The following is a 23400-nucleotide window of genomic DNA, read 5'->3' on the forward strand; positions in this document are numbered from 1 at the left end:
AGAACACTAAAGGATTATGGTCCTTAGTTTGATCGTTATCCAAATGTTCCATTTGAGAGGGTAACTTCTTCAGCATCTCTGAATTACATAGGCGTTCACACTGCTGTAACGTATGGCGTAACTCCAACCCATCCTCCTTATCCTCCTCTAGGTCCCAGCCAGGCTTCAGCACCACCGCAGCCACACTGGAGACGGCGGGCTGGACCGGCTTACTTGAGGAGCTGTGTGGAGAGTCACGTACATAATATTCTTTTAGCATGTTAACATGACACACACGGGAAGAACGCCTTCGATCTGGGGTCTTTATCACATAGTTTGTGTCACTGAGTTTCTTTTCCACCAAATATGGTCCAGAAAAACGTGCTGACAGAGATGAGCCAGGAATTGGCAACAAAACTAAAACTTGATCCCCTGGTGCAAAAGAACGGCCAACAGCCTTTTTGTCATAATGCACCTTCATGCGTTTTTGCGAAGAGGAAAGAGACTTTTGGGCCAACGCACATGCGGCGTGCAGTCTCTCCCGCATCTTACTGACATAATCCAACACATTTTTAGGGGCGCTACTGGGTGTAGGAGATGAGATATGCTCCTTCAAAACTTTCAGCGGACCCCGTGGGGTGTGTCCAAACACAAGGTCAGCAGGGCTGAACCCTAAGGACACTTGTATCGTTTCCCTAATAGCAAATAGGACAAAGGGCACCCCCTCATCCCAATCGGTACTGGTATCCATACAATACTTGCGTAGCATTGCCTTCAGCGTTTGATGCCAGCGTTCGAGAGCCCCTTGACTCTCTGGATGATACGGACTTGAGACCTGATGGGAAATACACAATGTCTTTAACACATTTGAAAACATTTTAGACATAAAGTTGGATCCCTGATCAGTTTGGATTACTTTAGGGAGTCCAAACGTAGAGAAGAACTTCACCAGTGCCTTCACCACAGTCTTAGCCGTAATAGTAAGGAGAGGAATAGCCTCTGGGTATCGAGTAGCACTGCACATTATTGTTAATAGGAACTGGTTACCTGACCTGGTTTTCGGCAACGGACCTACACAATCAACTATCACTCTTTCAAACGGTTCCCCCACCACAGGAATCGGGTAGAGCGGTGCTCTAGGAACTGTTTGATTCGCTTTCCCAGTGAGTTGACATACGTGACATGTTTTACAAAATTGGACCACATCAGACTTCAAACCTGGCCAGAAAAAATGACGAAGGACCCGGTTATAAGTCTTTGTGATCCCTAAATGTCCAGACCACGCCTGGTCATGGGCGAGGGACAGCACCTGCTGTCGGAACGGTGTAGGAACAACCACTTGACACACTTCACTCCAGTCATTAACGGTGTCATGAGCTGCCCATTTACGCATCAAAACTCCTGCTTCCATAAAGTAGGCAGTCTCTCTAGTTTTAGCTTCTTCAATGGAAATTACCGAAGCAAAACACTTACGAAGACTGGTGTCTCCTTTTTGACATTCAATCACCTTCTCAGGGGTGACAGACAAAAGAATGTCATGTAATTGGGGTGCGATTTCGCAGTCCCCTTCCTTAGTTTTTACAGGAGTAAAAACTGTCGGACTTGCAGAAGGAATACTCGGTGCATTGTCTTCTACTTCAATATTCTCAAAAATGGAACTAGCCAAATCCACCACATCTCCAAGCTTGCGAGATTGTGCCCTCGTTAAGACACAAGCAGGAAAAACATGTGGAAATGCTTGAACCAATTTCTCATCTGTAGTTCTGATTTCTGGGTTGTCTACTACCTCTAATACAGGAGTAACGTTACCACCAGCAATATCATTCCCTAATAGCAATGTGACTCCTTTTACTGGCAGTGTAGACACTACACCAACACGGAAACGTCCTGATACCAAATCTGACACTAAGTGGACCCAGTGTAATGGTACAGGTACTGTTTTTGTCTCTATGCCCTGTAATATAACATGTGAGCCACAATACGTTTCAGGAGACCAGGGTAAAGCATCAGTAATGATTACTGACTGCGCCGCCCCGGTGTCTCGTAAGATTTTAATTGGCTTTTGATCAGCTTGTTCTCCAGTTAAGGAAACACAACCGGTAGAGATAAACGGAGCATAAACAGGATCCGGTTTCTCAAATGCTGAATCAATACCTCGGACCAACGGACGAGCCAAAGACTTGACTAAACCCAAACTTTTCCTTTTTGGGGACGGTGACTGGGACTGTTTCGGTTTATTTTTCAAAACTGGGCAGTCCGCAATCACGTGACCCTTTTTGGTGACAGTAAAAACATTCACGGATCTCATGAAAAGGCTTGTCAGAGGAAAAGCGACCTGAATGAGGCACTGATGACGTAATCAGTCTACCTTCAAAACGAGGTGCACCAAAGACAGTCTTGTGTGTCAAAGCGTACTCATCTGCCAACACTGCTGCCTGGGCCAATGTCACCACTTTCTGTTCATTTAAATGAACTACAAGTCTATCAGGGAGGTTGTTTTTAAAATCCTCCAACAGAATCAACTCCCGAATATCAGCAAAGGTGTTAGCTTTGCTGGCTGAACACCATCGATTAAACAGAGACTCTTTGTCCCTAGCAAACTCAACAAAAGTACGGTGAGAGGGTTTCTTGTGGTTCCTGAAGCGCTGTCTATAAGCTTCAGGCACCAACTCATAAGCCCGCAACACGGTATTTTTAACTGTTTCGTAATGTAAACTGTCTTCCAGGGAGAGAGCACCTACTACTTCCTGGGCTTTCCCAGACAATTTACATTGCAACAGGAGCGGCCAAACCTCGAGTGGCCAATGCAGCGCAGCGGCCACACACTCAAATGCAGAAAAATAGGAATCCACTTCCGACTCTCGGAATGGTGGAACTAAAGCTATATTTTTACTTACATCAAAGTGGGCTTGATGATGAGCAGCTTTTGGAGTCGTACCGGAGCCAGCATCTAGCTCTAGCTGTCGGATCCTCACCTCCTTGTCGGCTTCTATTTTCCTAATTTCAAGATCAAAATGCATTTGTCTCTCTTTATCTTTTTGCTCCATTTCTAACCGGGCCAGCCTCACCTTTAGCCTAGCGGTCCCGTCTGAACGACCTGAAGCAGGAGATAAAGGATCGAATCGAGGCAATGTAAAGGGGGTACGAGCAACCCCTTCCTCCGCCCTGTCCTCCGACTTGGCATCAGAAGGTCTACCCGTCTCCTCTCCTTGCAATGAGAGAATTCTTTCTCTCAATAAACCCTCCCTGACTAGCACCAAAAGCTCAGCCTTTAGGGCTTTCTCAGGGATAACAAATCCATAATGGTCAGCTATAGCTAAAAGGTCTACTTTTCGAAACTTCACCAAACAATCAATTGAGGGCGCTTCAATGAACTTGGAGATGGCTGAGGCAGCCATCTTGTACACAACAATTTTCTGAAAACACAAACTAAACAAGTCATCCAAACTCACAACCTACCATCACACCTCAATCACTAACCACAGAGAGTTCAGTGCAGCAGGGTCCGGTGGGTTTAATGGAATCCCGGATGAGCCCCCATTATGTTACGCACGCCTCTGAGAAGAGGGAACGCAACTCCCTGCTACAACTCAACTCTCTGAAGTGCAAGAGGTATGGACTGTAGGTGCGAGTAAGGATGACACAAAAGCAGAATTTACCGTTTACTAGAATTTATTTTCTTACACGGTAATATGGGGAAAAGGGGCTGGACGGAACCAAAGCAAAGAAAGTAAATATCAAAGTTCCCCCTCTCCTATCTAACCTGCCTACCCACTTAACTTACCTAACTTAACACCGCCTGGTGCCCTAACCAAAATACAGGGGGTGGTCCGCCCAGGTCTTACCTAGTGTGCCTAGACAGTAAATATACTACGGGTATATGTATGCCCTCGGGCCTCTTGCCTAAGCACTCCCAAAGTGCCTTCTCCTTCCCCCCTGGGAACAAATGAAACAGAGTAATTATTAATGATTTCACAAACACTCACAAACACAGGACATAGAAAAACTGCTACCAACAACAACAGTACATACCACACTTTCTGATACACAACCAACTCTATATCACAATCTAATTTTTCTCTCTCAATCTCCAAATCTCTACTCCTTATCTTATCTCTTATCTTATCTCTTATCTTATCTCTTATCTTATCTCTTATCTTATCTCTTATCTTATCTCTTATCTCTTATCTCTTATCTCTTATCTCTTATCTCTTATCTCTTATCTCTTATCTCTTATCTCTTATCTCTTATCTCTTATCTTATCTCTTATCTTATCTCTTATCTTATCTCTTATCTTATCTCATCTCATCTCATCTCATCTCATCTCATCTCATCTCATCTCATCTCATCTCTCTCTCTATCTTCTCTCAATTTTTCACTCTTGGGCAGAACACTGGCTTTTATCTTCAGGTGGCAATGGTGATTAGAGTCAGCTGCTTCTTGACGACGGGGCGGGGTCAGCTCCAATCACCAATTAGCCTGGGGTTGACCAATCAGCTGGTTGGGGAGTACTTCAGGAAGCCATCTCCTGAAACACACACTCAAATACAAAACAGAACACAGAAACTGGGGAACGTAACAGTTTCAAACCAACAAAACCCACCACACACGGCAAAACATTCCATTACCCCATATCATACTTGTCAATAGTATGATTATGTTATATAAAATGTTCTTACCATATTAAATGATCATTGTAATTGTGCACACATTGATGTCAGACATGCACCAAGCTCAATGCTCTGTTGCTGATGACTGGGATGAATGCAGGAGCAGATTATAGGAGAAGGACAAGACACCCTCTTTTCTGACTGATAACTGACAAGGGCGTGTAGTGATAGGCCTATTTTGCTTGTTTGGCAATGTCTGTAGATAAATCCAACCAATGTCCAATCTATTAGCTATATAAATTAAAGTCCAACAAAGTCAAAGATATACTGTAATCAGCCTTTTGTTTATAACCATTAATGACCTTCAACATCTCCTTTCTCAGAGTCCATACCACCACATGAAGTACAACTAATATTCAGAACACTGGTTAAGCTTTGGACCGGAGACAACAAAGATGGCAGGGTCATCACTGTCCAATGCCCGTGGTCGTGAAATTTATGTTGGAAGACAAATCAGGGATTCCATTTCACTTCTGGATGTTTTGTACGCAAATGCATTTGAAGAAGAGGACATAGACTCCGCAGTAGCGAAAAAGGCAGAGGTAGATTTTTACAGAGGAGCCCCACCTCAATGGCTTAACTTCTACTGGACTGAAAGGGCAACGTCAGCTGATCAAACAACCCCCTTTATCAAAAGAGACGGGTACACTGAACTGATAGAAAATATTATGAAACGGTGTAAGGGCGACCTGACTTCTACCATGAATCTGCTGCATCAGCCAGGCAGCGGAGGAACCACTCTGGCCAAGCAGGTGCTCTGGGATATGCGTAAAAAGCTCAGATGTGCTGTTCTAACAGGCCCTACCTCAGACATCACCGCTATCGCCAAGCAGGTGATTCACCTTTTCACTGCAGGCGGTCAAGGCCACCAGAACACTGTGCTCTTACTGCTGGAAGATGTGTTTATTCAGAAGAATCTGCAGGATGCCATCATCAAAGACATTACAGACCGAAACATTACAACCCACATGCCTGTGGTCATCATTTTAAACTGTGTGCGAAAGGCAGTTATCAAACAAGAGGACCATAACAACTCAAGACATACTATTCTCAGGATGGAACTTTCTGAAGCAGAGAAACAACAGTTTGAGGAGAAACAGATTGAGATCAGTAGAAGCTACAGCAATGAACACAAACAGTTTCATGGCTTTAACATAATGCAATCCAATTTCAGTGGAGATTATGTTAAAGAAAAGTGTGCCTTTTTAGATGTAAGGAAAAATAGAAGACCTAAAAAATCCCAGCTTCTTGCATTCTTATCACTGGTGAATGTCTACGTCCCTGGATCCCACCTTCTGCAGTCTCAATGTCAGGCATTCCTTGGTACTCCAGATCCCATTTATGGAGGTCCTTCCTTTGAGCGGCGAATGGAGCCCTTCACTCATCTGATAGTGACATTCCCTACAAGACAGGGACAAGACAAACATGTCCGCATGGCTCACTCACTGATTGCACAGCAGTGTGTTAAGGTACTGGCTACGGCAGGTGTGACCAGGAGTGATACAGCAAGGAACTTTCTGACAGACTTTTGTAGAGAAGAGGTGCAGCAAAATTTGATGTCCGTCATCAAAGATATGCTAACTAAGAGAGAAATCACTGTGGATGATAAGCAGAATGCAGAATGGAAACAAGACATCTTAACGAAAGGGAAAATGAGAGAAGAAAGGAAAGGCAAGTTTTCCAGGTTGATTCAAGATATTGAACATACTGAAGGCACAGAATCCAAAAGCAAGTGTGTATCTGTTTTACAACTAGCTTCAAAGAAATTCAAGCAAAACCCATTCTTTCCTCAAGCTCTTGCTCGTTTCTTTTACATTGTGAAGAGAGACTATTCTAAAGCGGAGAAGTGGGCAAAAATAGCAAAAGACAGAGATCCCAACAATTCATTTGTTGCTGACACACTGGGGCAAGTATACAAGAACCATTTGATGAGCAGGATGAAAGTAGAGCAGAGTTCCTTCAGGGTTCCCGAACAGCTGGGTTCCATATCTGCACAAGAAATTTTGCAACTATCAACAATGGCCTTTGAGGCTTTCAAAGATGAGGAAAGGGCTGCTGAAAATGAGCAAGGAGCAGACATGCAATACGATGGTATTAACAAAGTCTCACACATCTTTAACAACAGGGGACTATTTGGATATCTACAGGTTGCCAACATTGTTTTTGACTCACTTGTCTCTCTTGACAATAACTGGCAAAAGGTCCTTACCATGGAAATATCAGCTGACTCCTTCATATCAATCGGACAGAAAAAGCTCTTCAAGTACAAGCCACTCATCATCAGCCTCAGGGATGAGGTGGAGAGGAAATGTGAGTTTTTTGATGGTTACCTGACATACTCCAAGCCCAACATTAAAAAAAATGAACCACATTACTTTCAGACTAATGTCAAGAGTTGCTACCGCAAATACGTGGGGACATGCACACCTATACACTCAGAGTCTGCAATAGGTGTACCCCTCCAGAAGCTCAAAGAAGAAATGGCCATTACTTTCCCTGGACTGCTTTGCTGTCTTAATAAGGGCTATGATGAATCTAACTTACGCCGAGTAACAACATTGTGGGGGAAAATAAAAAAAAACAAAAAAACGAAAGATGGTGACAACAAAGCGTCCCAAAACTTCATCCTTGCCAACATCATCTTAAGCAAAGTGGAAGCAGCATCTCCAATGCTTACCCCTTTGCCAATCCTAAGAAGCATTCTGGAGAGACATCTAGTGGCTAATCTCAGTAACCAAACCCCAGAGTTTTACTTCTTAGTCCTTTTGCTGTTTTGGCCCGAGGAGCATAAGAAAATGGCATTCAATATTGACCTCAACAAATGTGTTCTGGAGATGCAAGACTCCTACAAAAATACATACAAGAAGCATCTTCGCTCAAGGTACCTTCTCCCCCTTATTTTCCTGGGACGGGGTGAGGGTTTGAGCAGACTGGTTCATAGATCAAAAATAGACAACCTATTGGTAGAGGAGAGTGGTGAGGTGTGGAGAGAACCCAGTGTCCAGGATCTTCTTCTTCCAGTCAATGGAGTGGTTAGACAGCACAGGGTGTTTGCGCACGTTGATGGCAAGGAGATTCAAGTTTCTGCCGAAGAACAAAGCAAAGTTTGGAAGTCCGGAGACGTCTGCTTCTACCTTGGCTTCACCATTAGAGGTCCTGTGGCCTACGACATCCACTACCCATCCCATTCAGATAGGATTAAAGAGGAGGTGCCTCGTAAAATGTGGAAGTACCGGACATCAAAATGATTAAAGACGGTAAGACAGTTCTTTTTCAAATTTGTATCTCTATATTCTCTCACTCATGTTCAAGTTCTTGATATTTTAATGTGCTAATACACAATATAATGACACGGGACGTCCAAACCCACCAATCTACACAGGGGAGACAGTGGCGCTGGGAGCATTTTTTACTCCTCTCAAGGAGATCATTGTTAGCACTAAATATAATTGTTATGATATTTGAGATATCATTGATTTTAAAATGTTTTGTCTACCAGGAAATAAAGCCCACTGTATTATCACTGAGGTTAATGTTTGGTGTGGCTGATTTTCTGATTGATGTGTCTGTCCCCAGGGGCTGTGAGAAGTTGAACAACGTGCCAATGTGATGGTGAGTTAATGTTTGTTACAGTATTCATAGAGCGTGCAATAGTAATAGATAAATGTTTGACAAATGCAACTTTACCACTACCTATATTGACTGAGCTCTGTATTCATGAATATTAAATAGTTTTCATGAAAATAACAAATATGGTGGGAAAATCCTACATTTTGCTCCAGTTTCACAGCTGGCAGCTGCATTCTTAGAATTCATAATTTTTGTGCATAATTTCTCAAAATGGGAGGTGATGGAACAAAAAGTGAGCGCGAAAGGGGTGTTACCTGGTACCTGAACACATGAAAAAATTAAAATTTTATAATCAAGCATTGCATGCATTATCATCGCTCATTCACTACTCTGGACGGTTCTGACTTAGAATATGTGGACAAGTACAAATACCTAGGTGTCTGGCTAGACTGTTAACTCTCCTTCCAGACTCATATTAAACATCTCCAATAATTGGAAAATGCCATGGATACCCCCACTCTCAACTTAAACTGGTGACTGAACTAAGATTTGTTTAAGGCAATGGTATTGCTGTTGTGATTAATTGTGTTGTTTTGGGTACCGGTAGTTACCAGTACGGCAAACACCTTATTTCTTTTCTAGGAGACAGACTGAGTCAGTGAGGGTGGTGAAAGGGAAAGACACAGGGAGAGAGACTTCAGAGAACAATGTCACAGCCACGGCAGGACCAGGTGTCACCCTTGTTGCCAGCAGCACCAGTATAGGGGACAGTGGCACAGCATTGTCCAGTTACCTCAGTGATAGCACAAAACTATATCAGCCACACCCACAATTTATAGAACCGCAAACTCTTGCCAACAGAGTGTTGATGTTTCAAGAGAGATGGTTTCGCGTTTTCCCCTGGCTACATTATAATCCATCAATAAAAGGAGTGTTGTGTTTTCACTGTAGCCAAGGGTTTTCAAGCCAGCCATCTTTTTGCCAAAGAGCAGATGCTGCCTTCATTAGTGCAGGATTTAGGAACTGGAGAAAAGCCATTGAAAAATTCACAGCACATCAAAACTGCCAAACCCACCGCCACTTTGTAACTGTATCAGCACACCAGCTAAATCCAGTCAGTGTCCAGTTATCCAGCGCGTGGGGTAAACAGCAGGATGGACGCAAGGCATTGCTTGATGAAAATTGTTAGTTCGGTGCGGCATGTAGTAAGACAGGGACAAGCCTTTAGAGGCCACACGGATGACAGTGGGAATTTATACCAGATTTTGAAACTTAGGGCAGAAGAGGATGATCCCATTTTACGGAAGTGGTTAACAGAGCGCACCACAATGTACAAAGGCCCCAAAACACGGAATGAAATTCTGAACATCATGGCCAATACAGTCATTCGAGGCATTGCAGCTGAGATTAGGTCTCTTCCGATTGTACAATTTTCAGTAATTGTTGATGGTACTCAAGATGTCTCTGGTGCTGAACAGGAGAATGTCTGTCTGCGTTATGTTGACCATGACCATGTCCCTCACAAGGAGTTTATTGGGCTATACAGGGTGTCGGAGACAACAGGCGAGGGCATTGCGAAAGTGGCAACTGATGTGTTGTTGAGGCTCAATTTGCCCATGTCTGGCTTACGTGGGCAGAGTTACGATGGTGCCTCAAACATGGCAGGAGAATACACAGGTGCACAGGCAGTGGACTGTGAGGAATACTGCTATTAGAGCTGTGCTAGGACAGCATGAGCGGGTACTCAGCAGCCTAGAGGAGATGGCAACAACTGCATCCAAGACAGCTTCAACTGCCAGTGGCTTGTTCGAGCACTTCAGCAAAGGCAAGACTGTGTTGGGCCTCACACTTGCCTCTGCTGTTCTTGGAGAGCTTGAATGTCTAAACATTTCACTGCAGAAGAAAACAGACTGTCTCTGGTATGCAGGCTGCAGTCGAGTGTGTGCGGTCATCTCTTAGGGGCAAGAGAAATGACGAAAGCTACCTTTGACTGTATGAGAAAGCAACAACATTGATTGACTCTATTGAATCCATTGAGACACACTCAAGACGATTTGCTGGCAAAGCAGTGGATCACTATAGGGCAGAATTTTTAAAGTGTTGGATGGTCTGGAGGTTCAGTTTGGCGACCGTTTTGACCAGGACAGTCTAAACGTCCTGCAAAAGTTGGAAAGAGCGCTTCTCACGGGGGAGTTGGATGAGTCTCTAGATCAGTACCCAGAGGTGAACATAGATTCTCTTTCAGTGCAGATCCCTCTCTTTCACAACAAATACCCCTGTAGCAGCAGTGGAGAGGCAGCAGAGGTCCTCAGAAGACTTCCAGTGGAGGTGCGAGGGTTGTTTGACCAAGTTGAGGTGCTGATCAGAATTTTGTTTGTGGTGCCAGTGTCTTCATGTGAGGCTGAGAGGAGTTTCAGTGCACTCCGCAGGTTGAAGACTTGGTTACGGGCTAGCATGGACCAAGAGAGACTGAACGGCGTAGTTGTCTGTAATGTACACAAAGACAGGCTGGACAGTCTCAAGAGGGAAAATATCTGCCAGCAATTTGTTGGATCCATTGAAACCCACAAACATATGTTCAGTTCTTTTGTTCAGTAGTGTGTATAGCAGTGGTTCTCAACCCTTTTTGGGGTACTGGAACCCCTGCATATTTTGAGGCAAGGCAGGCAAGGTTTTGAGCGGTCCTCAGGGACCTCCACCCCCTCTATATTATATGTAAAGTTACTGGAAACCGTGTGGTACTGAATACGGTCATTACACTTTTATATTTCACGGACCCCTATCAATTACACCAGGGACCCCTAGGGGTCCATGGACCCCTGTTTGAGAACCCCTGGTGTATAGTATGATATCTGTTCTTTTGTTTAGTAGTTTTCAGTTTTTAGTACATGACAGTACACTTACTAATTATTTATTTAATGTTATTTTATTTAAAATGTCATACTTTGTGTGACATACTTCCATAGCTGCTGTTTGAAGAGTTGAGAAACTGATTGAAGGATATTTTGGTTGACTTATTTGGGTTTTTCATTGAAGTAGTTATTTTGCTTTTAGAACTGTACTTATTCGTATATCTTTTTGTTCTTGTAAAACTATTGTAGTAGACTCAGGCCAATGGAGACCAACTTTGTGATGGTTCTCAATGGAGATTATTTTAGACGAGATCACACCATGTTCATTGTATTTACGAAAACTGCACCCATACAGTGTACAGTACCATTGCCACCTACTGGCCTTTCTTGGTATTGCTGGTTGTAAGTACAAATACCTGCATACATACTGGACTGATAAGGAACACTGCTATAACTATTATTATTAGTAGTATTATAATGATTTAAAAAAGTTGGGACAACCCTTCAGTTAACTACTGTACCTATCAATTATCCAGTAGTAGTGATTATGGTTCCTCAATATACATTTAACATATTACAACGTAGGCTATGAGTTACAGCACTACTTTTGGTGTCCCCCTCAGGAATTGCTCTTGAGAAAATGTCACGTAATTGTCCCCTCCAAAGTTGATATAAGATTTTCGCCGCTGGGGGCAGCCCTTGATTCCGACAGGGACCGAAATAGTTCTCTACGCAATCCTTGACCTACATTCACAAGATAATAATTATAGGCCTGTAACGCTATTTTAAACTTTCGTTTCGACATATAGGCTGCTGGCCTAGCTCTTGCTCTCTAAAATATACTATGCACAGTGTTGGCATACACAGGAGATTGATGATAACACTAGTGAATTTGAACAGCACCATGAAAGGGACTGATGGATGCAACTCCATGTCTCTGCAGTCTGGACATGCACTTAACCAAATCCCCTACTTTAGCCTTGAATTGTAATTGAATTTATACTCAAAATGTTGACTTTATTCTCAAAATTACATTTAGAGTCTATTCTCAAAATATTGCCACTTTATTCTCAAACTACTGCCGCCTTATTCTTGAAATATTGATACTTTATTCTCTAAATATTAACACTTTGTTTTTGAAATATTTAATCTTTATAGTCGAAATATTGGCACTTTATTTACGAAATTGAATTTAGACTATTCGATTTTTTTTTTTTAAGTAAAAAAAAAATATATATAATAATCCAAGTACCACCACCTATTGCCGTTCATTTATTTTTTATCTTCACTTGGCCCTAGTAATCTTCAGTAGCATCCAAGCTTCAGCACCATTTATCATGTTTTTAATTTCGTTTTTAGTGTATTACATTTGTGGATGTCATTGTGTTTAAATGCAGTTGTTCTGCGAACAATCTTTTCCTCAGACCTCAGTCCAGCACTTTGAGGACTTCCACCGGACATAACTGATCCAGAGAGTGAACTAGGTGAAGCCCATCTTGGATAAACTCATCACTGACAAGAGCTAAAGTTCAGTACTGGCTGAACGCACCACACAGGACCAGATGGGGGAGCTCTCCACAGGACCAGATGGGGGAGCTCTCCACAGGACCAGATGGGGGAGCTCTCCACAGGACCAGATGGGGGAGCTCTCCACAGGACCAGATGGGGGAGCTCTCCACAGGACCAGATGGGGGAGCTCTCCACAGGACCTTTGAGGGCTGTGGAGAAATTACTTTGTGTTTACAAGAAAACACATCAAGAGGAGTATAGCATCATTCTTTTATCATTCTTATTTTTCCACATGTAAATATTAGTAGCCAGCAGAACAGCAATGCAGTGTTTTAGCCTAGAGGCTTTGTCAAGGATATAACATTTTGAGCGAGCTTGGGGGTCTGGTAAAAGTTGGGTTGGAAGATAAATGCTCAACCATCTCACCTAGAAACTCAGGATCATTTACAGACAAGAAAATATATAAAGCAAATATATTATGAAAATACAAAAGTATACTGTGTAAAGAATCGATGATAAAAAGAACAATTCAATTATTTTATTTTGGCTACTAAATGATTGACAAGTCAGTGAGGGTAAGAAATACCAGCGATCTAAATACATATATGATGATATGACTTTGTAAAGCTTTATGTACAAGCCTAATACAACTTTTTAAACAGTAATGATATGTGAGAATTTTTGTAACATTTTCACAACACAGGTTTTAGAATATGTATTGAAATAAATACCTACTTACAGATGTGGCTTTGTCCTGATTTAAATGAGACTAAACTGAAATGATGCAATTTTGTTAGTGTGCTAAAATGAATATACATTTGAGCCCTTGTGGCTCAGCTGGTAGAGCATGGCACTTGGTTTTGGGTTAAATTCCCATGGTGGACAAATACAAAAAATGTATGCACTCACTTACTGTAAATCGCTCTGGATAAGGGTCTGCTAAATGACTGAATGTATAAATACAGTGCTTTTGGAAAGTATTCAGACCCCTTGACTTTTTCCACATTACGTTACAGTATACCCCATACTGTCAAACTCAAAAGTAAATATATAGTACCAGTCAAAAGTTTGGACACTCCTACTCATGCAAGGGCTTTCTATATTTTTTACTATTTTCTACATCGTAGTAACCAAAATGTTTTAAACAAATCAAAATGTATTTTAGATTCTTCAAAGTAGTCACCCTTTGCCTTGATGACAGCTTTGGACACTCTTAGCATTCTCTCAACTAGCTTAATGAGGAATGCTTTTCCCACAGTTTTGAAGGAGTTCCCACATATGCTGAGCACTAGTTGGCTGCTTTTTCTTCACTCTGCAGTCCAACTCATCCCAAACCACCTCAATTGATTGGGTTGAGGTTGGCTGATTGTAGAGGCCAGGTCATCTGATGCAGCACTCCATCACTCTCCTTCTTGGTCAAAAAGCCCTTACACAGCCTGGAGGTGTGTTTGTCATTGTCCTGTTGAAAAACAAATGATAGTCCCAATAAGCTCAAACCAGATGGGATGGCGTATTGCTGCAGAATGCTGTGGTAGCCAGGCTGGTTAAGTGTGCCTGGAAATCTAAATAAATCCCTGACAGTGTCACCAGCAAAGCACCCCCACACCATCACACCTCCTCCATGCTTCACGGTGGGAACCACACATGAGATCGTCAGTTCACCTACTCTGAATCTCACAAAGACAGATTTACACAGGTCTAATGTCTATTGCTTGTGTTTCTTGGCCCCAGCAAGTCTCTTCTTCTTATTGGTGTCCTTTAGTAGTGGTTTCTTCGCAGCAATTCAACCACGAAGGCCTGATTCCCGCAGTCTCCTCTGAACAGTTGATGTTGAGATGTGTCTGTTGAACTCTGTGAAGCATTTATTTGGTCTGAAATCTGAGGTGCAGTTAACTCTAATGAACTTATCCTATGCAGCAGAGGTTACTCTGGGTCTTCCTTTCCTGTGGCGGTCCTCATGAGAGCCAGTTTCATCATAGTGATTGATGGTTTTTGTGACTGCACTTGAAGAAAGGTTCAAAGTTCTTGACATTTTCCGGATTGACTGACCTTCAGGTCTTAAAGTAATGATGGACTGTCCTTTATCTTCGCTTATTTGAGCTGTTCTTGCCATATGTAATATGAACTTGGTATTTTACCAAATAGGGCTATCTTCTGTATATCATCCCTACATTGTCAAAACACAACTGACTGGCTCAAATGCATTAAAAGGAAAGAAATTCCACAAAATAACTTTTAACAAGGGACACCTGTTAATTGAAATGCATTCCAGGTGACTACCTCATGAAGCTGGTTGAGAGAATGCCAAGAGTGTGCAAAGCTGTCATCAAGGCAAAGGGTGGTTAGTTTGAAGAATCTCAAATATAGAATGTATTTTGATTTGTTTAAAGTATTTTGGTTACTACACAATTCCGTGTGTGTTATTTCAGAGTGTTGATGTCTTCACTATTATTTTACAATATAGTTAAAATAAAGAAAATCCCTTGAATGAGTAGGTGTGTCCAAACTTTTGACTGGTACTGTACATTTCCTAACCCAAACATGAGGCATCTTTTTCACGTCAATGTTGAATTTAAGAGGTCAAACTGATCTGTGCATTTGTGTCCCTGCGTGTGATAATCCCTCCATTAAGGAGAAAGGGAGAGTTCCACACGTGGAACACTGTGGTGTGTACATCGCTCTGGATAAGAGCATCTGCTAAATTACTTAAATGTAAATGTACATAGAAAATGCAGATCAGTTCACCCGCTTCCACCTCAAGATTCTCTATCCATCTTTCTGAAGGGAGTTATCCTACAGGAATGAGGGTTTTCATGGCTTCAGGGGCCAAGATTCTCTATCCATCTTTCTGAAGGGAGTTATCCTACAGGAATGAGGGTTTTCATGGCTTCCTGTACACTGTGACTTGCAGATCTATTGGGCTAGGACAGCAGCACACCTCACGCTCCGTTTACATCTGATGCCATGTGATACTGCATTAACAGGTTAATTGATACTATGTTTATATCTGATGCCATGTGATACTGCATTAACAGGTTAATTGATACTATGTTTATATCTGATGCCATGTGATACCTAATTAACAGGTTAATTGATACTATGTTTATATCTGATGCCATGTGATACTGCATTAACAGGTTAATTGATACTATGTTTATATCTGATGCCATGTGATACCTAATTAACAGGTTAATTGATACTATGTTTATATCTGATGCCATGTGATACTGCATTAACAGGTTAATTGATACTATGTTTATATCTGATGCCATGTGATACCTAATTAACAGGTTAATTGATACTATGTTTATATCTGATGCCATGTGATACTGCATTAACAGGTTAATTGATACTACATTAACAGGTGAATTGATACTACATTAACAGGTGAATTGATACTACATTAACAGGTGAATTGATACTGCATTAACAGGTGAATTGATACTGCATTAACAGGTGAATTGATACTACATTAACAGGTGAATTGATACTGCATTAACTGGTGAATTGATACTACATTAACAGGTGAATTGATACTGCATTAACAGGTGAATTGATACTACATTAACAGGTGAATTGATACTACATTAACAGGTGAATTGATACTGCATTAACTGGTGAATTGATACTACATTAACAGGTGAATTGATACTACATTAACAGGTGAATTGATACTACATTAACAGGTGAATTGATACTACATTAACAGGTGAATTGATACTGCATTAACAGGTGAATTGATACTACATTAACAGGTGAATTGATACTGCATTAACAGGTGAATTGATACTACATTAACAGGTGAATTGATACTACATTAACAGGTGAATTGATACTGCATTAACAGGTGAATTGATACTACATTAACAGGTGAATTGATACTACATTAACAGGTGAATTGATACTGCATTAACAGGTGAATTGATACTACATTAACAGGTGAATTGATACTACATTAACAGGTGAATTGATACTACATTAACAGGTTTAACACACAACACAAGGACTCTAAAACAAAGACCAGAGAAGACCCATTGGTCAATCGGTCAGACAACATCCTGACTGATTCAGAGGGGTTGGGTTAAATGTGGAAGACCCATTTCAGTTGAATGGATTCAGTTGTACGACTGACTAGGTATCCCCCTTTCCCCTTCTAATGTTGACCCTTCCGTACGGTCTGAAGTCCTATAGAAAATGTATGAAATCCAAAACAAGATATCAATGTATCCAGAATAAACTAAGAATTATCAGATATGTAAATAACCTTGTGTCAGAAGAAACTGTCGGCTCCATGTCAGTCTTCAGCTATAGTTTAATAGTCCCTCTTTCTCATTCTCTCTCTTTCTTTCTCTCCTTCTCTCTGTCTCTCTGTTAAATCTGTTGTCTCAACAGGAAATAGTCCTGAGATATGTCAATCTACCAAATGTATTTAAAGTGTTTATAGAAGATGCAGATTTTTACCTCAGGATGGAACTACTCCCTAAACTGAAAGGGGTAAATGACACGGGTCCATACAATATGGAAAGGTTAGAATAATATTATCCAGTGATTTGTATACAGTACTCAGATATCATTTCAATGTGAGTTTAAGGTCATACAAGTCATATGTAAAAGGAATAGTCATTGTATCTGTTTCCTTTTCAGTTGATTACACAACGAGTACCACTTGCTATTTACAAGGTAAGTCCTGTAAACATTAGAATATCCTAAACTAAATCAGCTTAGTTTTTGTTATTGTTCTTATTTTGCATCCAAAATTATTAAACATAATATACGGTATATTCAGATGTATTTAATCATATTTAAAAGTTGTGCTTGTGCCTTTCACCATCTTTATCTCAGGCCAGAACTCTGTGGACCACCACCAGGCAGCCCTGATCCAGAGTGAGCCAGGTGAAGCACATCTGGATGAGCTCCTGGCCAAAACAGTCTTCACTGACGAGGGCTACAAGGAAGTACTGGCCAAAAACACCAGATACGATCAGATGAGGGAACTCTGCATAGGACCTCTGAAAGCAAGCGGCATCAAAGATATTTTCTTTAAGATCCTGGAGAAGTATCTGCTAAATCAGAGACCTGAGGAGTGAATGAGGAGCTGGGATGGAGAATGGGGGGATTTGAAGATTATTTTAGGGGGAAAGGGCATGATGGCATTTAGGCTTTGTTTTATTTCTGTGTTTAAAAGAAAAACACAAACATAACAGGAGCATAGAATTGTTATTTTATCATCCCTTCTTTTACTTCTACATGTAAGTGTTAGTAGCCAGCAGCACAGTAACCCAACATTTTAGCTTGGAATTTTGTCAATGATATACAGGAGTTGGCTTGGAATTTCCAGCAAGGAAGTCCTCTGAAAAGAGAAATGCTCAACCATGTCACCTAGATGCCCTGGATTTACAGACAACAAAATATACAAAAGAAATATTTAAAAAAACAAATACACTCCCCTCAGTATGTATTTGGACAGTGAAGAAAAATGACAAGCCAAATGCTACAATGCCTGTGAGTCGACAGCTCGTTGTCGTTCCAGTTACACTTCGACAAGAGATGCTGAGGTTGGCTCATGATGTTACTATGGCAGGCCATCTTGGGGTCAACAAGACGTATGACCGTATTTTGCGTAACTTCTTCTGGCCTGGTCTGAAACAGGATGTTGTGGCTTACTGTAAATCTTGTCACATTTGCCAGCGAATGGGTAAACCGAACCAAGCTGTACTGGTGGCACCTTTGCAGCCTATTCCAGCTTTTGATTAACCTTTCAGTAGGGTTCTGGTGAATTGTTTGGTCCTTTGCCCAAAGCCAAGAGTGGTAACCAGTTTCTCTTAACCATAATTTGTGCTGACTCATTTCCCCGAGGCCATTCCACTGAGGAAAATCATGGCTCTCAGTATTGGTAAGGCTCTGGTGAAATGATTTTCAACATTTGGACTGCAGACGACACACGTCAAACGTTTGATTTATGACCCTATGTCCGGATGACGTGTGCATGCTCATATTTGGGCATCCGGTCAGGACATCCTGGCGGGAAGTTATCACGTGGTAATGCCCATATATAGGCATCCTGCTCCTGTTCTCACGCCTTAGAGTGTTAATTTATGCGTATAGTGCGTCTATTCCTTTGAAGCTGTCACGCTTTAGTTGGTGTTTATTTAACAAGATAATGCATCTGTATATGTTAAAGCATGTGTAGGCATTTGATCTACCAAGGGGGAGGGGGGTCTATGTCTCTGCAGGGTTGTTTGAAACAATGTTTTTTTATCTAAACAATTCAACAATAGGAGGGCATATATACATAACGATACCCAAACAGGTGATTTTCCTAGGTAGGGGATCAAAGGAGAGCTGCTCTCCAGGGTGGGGGCTGTCACAGTCAATCATGCCAGCCTCTTTTTGAAAGGCCTTTACTTATGACTTAAACAGATTCATTTTCTACCCATCTTATTAATTAATTATGTGTGATAAATCAGGTGTTTCTTGGTGGGCTTAAACAAATCTACTGTGAAACAAAAGTGTACACTCTGCAGAGACATACACATACACACACACCCACACCCACCCCAGGGTAGATCAAATGCCTACACAGGATGCCCATATATGGGCATAACCAAGTGATAACTTCCCGCCAGGATGTCCTGACCGGATGCCCAAATATGAGCATGCACACGTCATCCGGCCATAGGGCCATAAATCAAACGTTTGACGTGTGTCATCTACTTTATTCTCTCGCATGTAGATATGGGTGGTGGAGCACATAATAATGTCATTTATTTGGAACCGTTTTCCTGTATGTAGGTGGCAGAAATATTCACACAACATCATATTGTTGCACTGTGCGCCACCTCTGCATTTATAGCTACCATTTGGAAGAGGGCGTAAAAGAGCCTGGCTGATTTTCATTTGTGGCCAGCAGTTGGCATGAATCAATTTATCGCGTGGAGGGGCTCCTCCAAATAGGATCGGACCTCCATTATGGCATCTGCTGAGAGATTCCTTCGTGCTGCATCCCCAGTTGCTCTCTCGTCAAACAGCATCCAAACAGCAGACGTTTGTGGCACTACTGCTGGTGCTTCTGCTCCATCCGATCCCTCTTCTTCCTGTTGCCCTGGTGCCTGAGCCAGCTGACTGCTGGGGCCGTCCCTCCCTCTTCTTCCTGTTGCCCTGGTGCCTGAGCCAGCTAACTGCTGGGGCCGTCCCTCCCTCTTCTTCCTGTTGCCCTGGTGCCTGAGCCAGCTGACTGCTGGGGCCGTCCCTCCCTCTTCTTCCTGTTGCCCTGGTGCCTGAGCCAGCTGACTGCTGGGGCCGTCCCTCCCTCTTCTTCCTGTTGCCCTGGTGCCTGAGCCAGCTAACTGCTGGGGCTGTCCCTCACTCTTCTTCCTGTTGCCCTGGTGCCTGAGCCAGCTAACTGCTGGGGCTGTCCCTCCCTGCTGCTGAGGTTATTCTTTGAAGAGCCTCATCAATCGCTCTGGCATCACTGAAGGCTAACTTCTTACACCTGGGGTCAAGTGCAGCGGTTTGTGATAGCACGTGATTATATTCCATTCTGTGGAACTTTCTGTCCATTGACGAACATAGGGTGTCCATCAACTCTGTCACATGTCCTGTGGTTACATTTGCTTCTCTCTGGCGGCTGGCTGTGAGTCGCTGCAGTCCCTTACACAGGAGTATCATTTGTGAGGCTGTCACATAGCTGAAAAGAGTAACTTATTAATTCAGGTTCATGTTTTGTCTACTGATACCACATCTACTGCTCATATACATATATAATACTGGATTAAATAATGATGTAGTAATAACTGCTTACTGTACCTCTCTCCACTGATCTCCACAGTGACCTGCTCAAAGGGTTCCAGGACTCTGCACACCTCCTCCACCTTCTCCCATTCCTCTTGGGTCAGAGCATCAACAGGTGCATTGACAATGGCCAGGGTAGAGATAATGGCATCCTTTGACTCAAGAAACCGCTTCAACATATAAAATGTTGAATTCCACCTTGTTGTGCAGTCTTGTTTAGGCCTCAGCTCAGGCATCCCCATCTGGCGTTGTGTAGACTTTCGTTTTTCAGCACCTACTGTGCTCCTGTGGAAGTATTCCACAGCTGCTTTCACTTTGTCCACAGTGGGCTTCGTCACCTTCAGAGCATCTCTTACAATCAGGTTGATTGTGTGGGCAAGACATGGATGATGGGTTCGTTTTAACATTTTCCTGGCTTTGGTTATGTTAGCTGCATTGTCGCTAACACAACAGACCACTTTTCCATCTACTTGCCATTCTCTGGCACTCTCAACAGTTCCTCTGACAAGTTCTCTGAGGTGTGTCTGTCGCTGAACTCAAAGCAGTCCAGAAGACAGCTAGACATTGAAAAGTCTTTGATGAAGTGACATGTAACCAACATGTGAAAAGTGGTTACCCTTGATGTCCAGCAGTCAGAGGTAAGGCAAACTGCAGTAGCTGTTTGGACTCTTTCCGCACTATAGCCTGGGAGCTCTCGTACAGTTGTGGAATAAGCGATTTTAAAAGGGGTTTCCTGCTTGGAATTGTGTACATTGGATTTAGACTATTGCTATAATTTCTAAAACCTCTGTCCTCCACGATCAAAAATGGCTGGAAATTGGTGGCAATCATTTTAGCCAATGCAATTTCAATTTGGCCTTGTTTTGCTACAGACATAGACTTTGGCATAAACTGGTCCATAGAAGACTGTGTTGCTGTGGGTCGTGGAGTAGGTCTACTTGACTGAGTGGATACATCTCCACGTGTGGAGGTGCTGGCTCCACCACTATCACTAGCAGGCCCGCTAGTTTCTCCAAGCTCCGCTACAGCTAGCTTCACAGTTGGGTGCACAGTTCGCATATGCCGCTGCAGGTTGTGTGTAGAACCAGCTTTACATCAGATTTTGTTTTGGCAAATTCTACGCTGTGCTCTAACATTGTCTACATTATTAAAATGCATCCAAATGCTACTGTGCTTCCGACTCATTTTCCAGCTGTTGTTTTCACAGCTGTCCTTCATCTCTCTCCTCGGCTGCTAAGTGTGTGACTGTGTGAGTTGGCTTGGCCCTCCCTCACGTATCTTTGGTTCATTGGCTGACACTGCGTGTCTGATTGACAGTGTAACGGCTGTCCTCCTCCTCACCTGAGGAGGAGAAGTTTGAAGGATTTGAGGACCAATGCGCAGCGTGGTTAGTGTGTAGCGGTATTAATTAGAGAAAGGTAAAGAAGATTTTGTTCGGGCGCCAGGCAGGTATTAACCCTGCCGAAAGGAAAATAATAGAACAGCGAGAGTACCACTACCAGACCCACACACATCAACAGAAGAGACTGCCTAGAGTGTAGCCTGTTGACCAGATAGCCAGTGGAGAGAAAAAATAATACACACCCTATAGATCCCACATCACATCAGTCCTTCCACAATTCTTGGTAACCCCACCAAACATACCTCATATAACAATAATGGCAGAGCAAATAAACAGCAACTTCATACAATAATGAATGAACCCAGTCATCACACAGAGGATTTGCAATAGTTTGTATTTTCTTCCTGGGAATGAGTGCAGAGGGTATGAATGTGTGGTGTTCATATACACACTAGTCCAGCTCCAAGGAAACTTCAATGTACTTAGGAAATAGAGTCGGTTGCAGTGTAAAGCACTGGAACATAGCGTGAAGAGAAAGGGAGAAAGAGAACAAGAGAGGGCTTAGCTGTGGTCTTGAGGGTGCAGGTATCCGGTCTGACTGTCCGATGGTATGTTGGGTTGTAGTTGAACGCTTCGCAACAAATGTTGCTACTAATCCCTTTGATCCATAACCATCGCGGTCCCAAATGAGAACAACCACGTCGTCGAGCGATCACACCGAGGATTGATCCAAAAAACTGTACAACCACATACGGTGAAAACAAACAAAAAAAAACTCTGCAGCATAGCACACACAAACCAAACTGTCGCGCCAACAAGAGCTCTCCCCAATAGAGCTTAACGAGCTCTTTTATCTCCTCCTTCCTACTGCTCATGCGCTCTTAAAGTGGCAGCGCACTTAAGTGCAGGATTTCGCCACAAGTGTCCATAACGTTTATTTTAAAACATAAACTGAACACTAAGAAATACAAAACAATAAATGTGAACATGAACGAAACCGAAACAGTACCGTGTGGCAACAAACACTCACACGGAAACAAACACCCACAAACCACAAGTGAAACCCAGGCTACCTAAGTATGATTCTCAATCAGGGACAACGATTGACAGCTCCCTCTGATTGAGAACCATACCAGGCCTAACTCAAAACCCCAACATAGAAAAACAAACATAGACTGCCCACCCCAACTCACACCCTGACCATACTAAATAAAGACAAAACAAAGGAAATAAAGGTCAGAACGTGACAGACAGGAACAACAGGTGAGGCTCTTAGTCTGAGCAGACAGTCAGAACGAATGTGTGCGTTTGAGCATTTAGGCCTATATTATATATATATATTTTTTCGTTCTTTGAATTAGTTAATTCTATTCATTTAAATCTTTTGACTATTCATATCTTCATTTTTTAAATATTTTTATAAATAGATTCGGCTAGGGTAGGCTGTCATTGTAAACAAGAATTTGTTCTTAACTTTAATTTACTAAAGTGACATGATTAATAATTATGCTCACAATGTTATTTCCCTTCAATTAGTTACAGTAACAACAAATGTCACTGGATTTAGACACAACAAATGATCAATGGAATCCTCAAATGTATGAAATACTAAAAGAGCGTAATTAGCTAATAATTGTCTTGAGTATAGACCCCTCGCCCAATAACAGTTTCCCGACAAACAACACCA

At 42.2% G+C, this 23400-nt stretch overlaps 1 protein-coding gene across 1 annotated transcript in view; it reads left to right on the forward strand.

The window, feature by feature from the left end:
- Positions 1-23400, forward strand: part of LOC129835641 (uncharacterized) — a gene marked incomplete at its 5' end in the record, with an annotated part of 390259 nt that overhangs the window by 358956 nt on the left and 7903 nt on the right. The window contains 4 exon segments of the mRNA XM_055901361.1: positions 5369-5759; positions 5982-6118; positions 6851-6959; positions 17423-17636. Coding sequence (XP_055757336.1) covers positions 5369-5759; positions 5982-6118; positions 6851-6959; positions 17423-17636 — 851 coding nt within the window.

Source organism: Salvelinus fontinalis, chromosome 36 (genome assembly GCF_029448725.1).
Source record: "Salvelinus fontinalis isolate EN_2023a chromosome 36, ASM2944872v1, whole genome shotgun sequence".
Classification (NCBI taxonomy): domain Eukaryota; kingdom Metazoa; phylum Chordata; class Actinopteri; order Salmoniformes; family Salmonidae; genus Salvelinus; species Salvelinus fontinalis.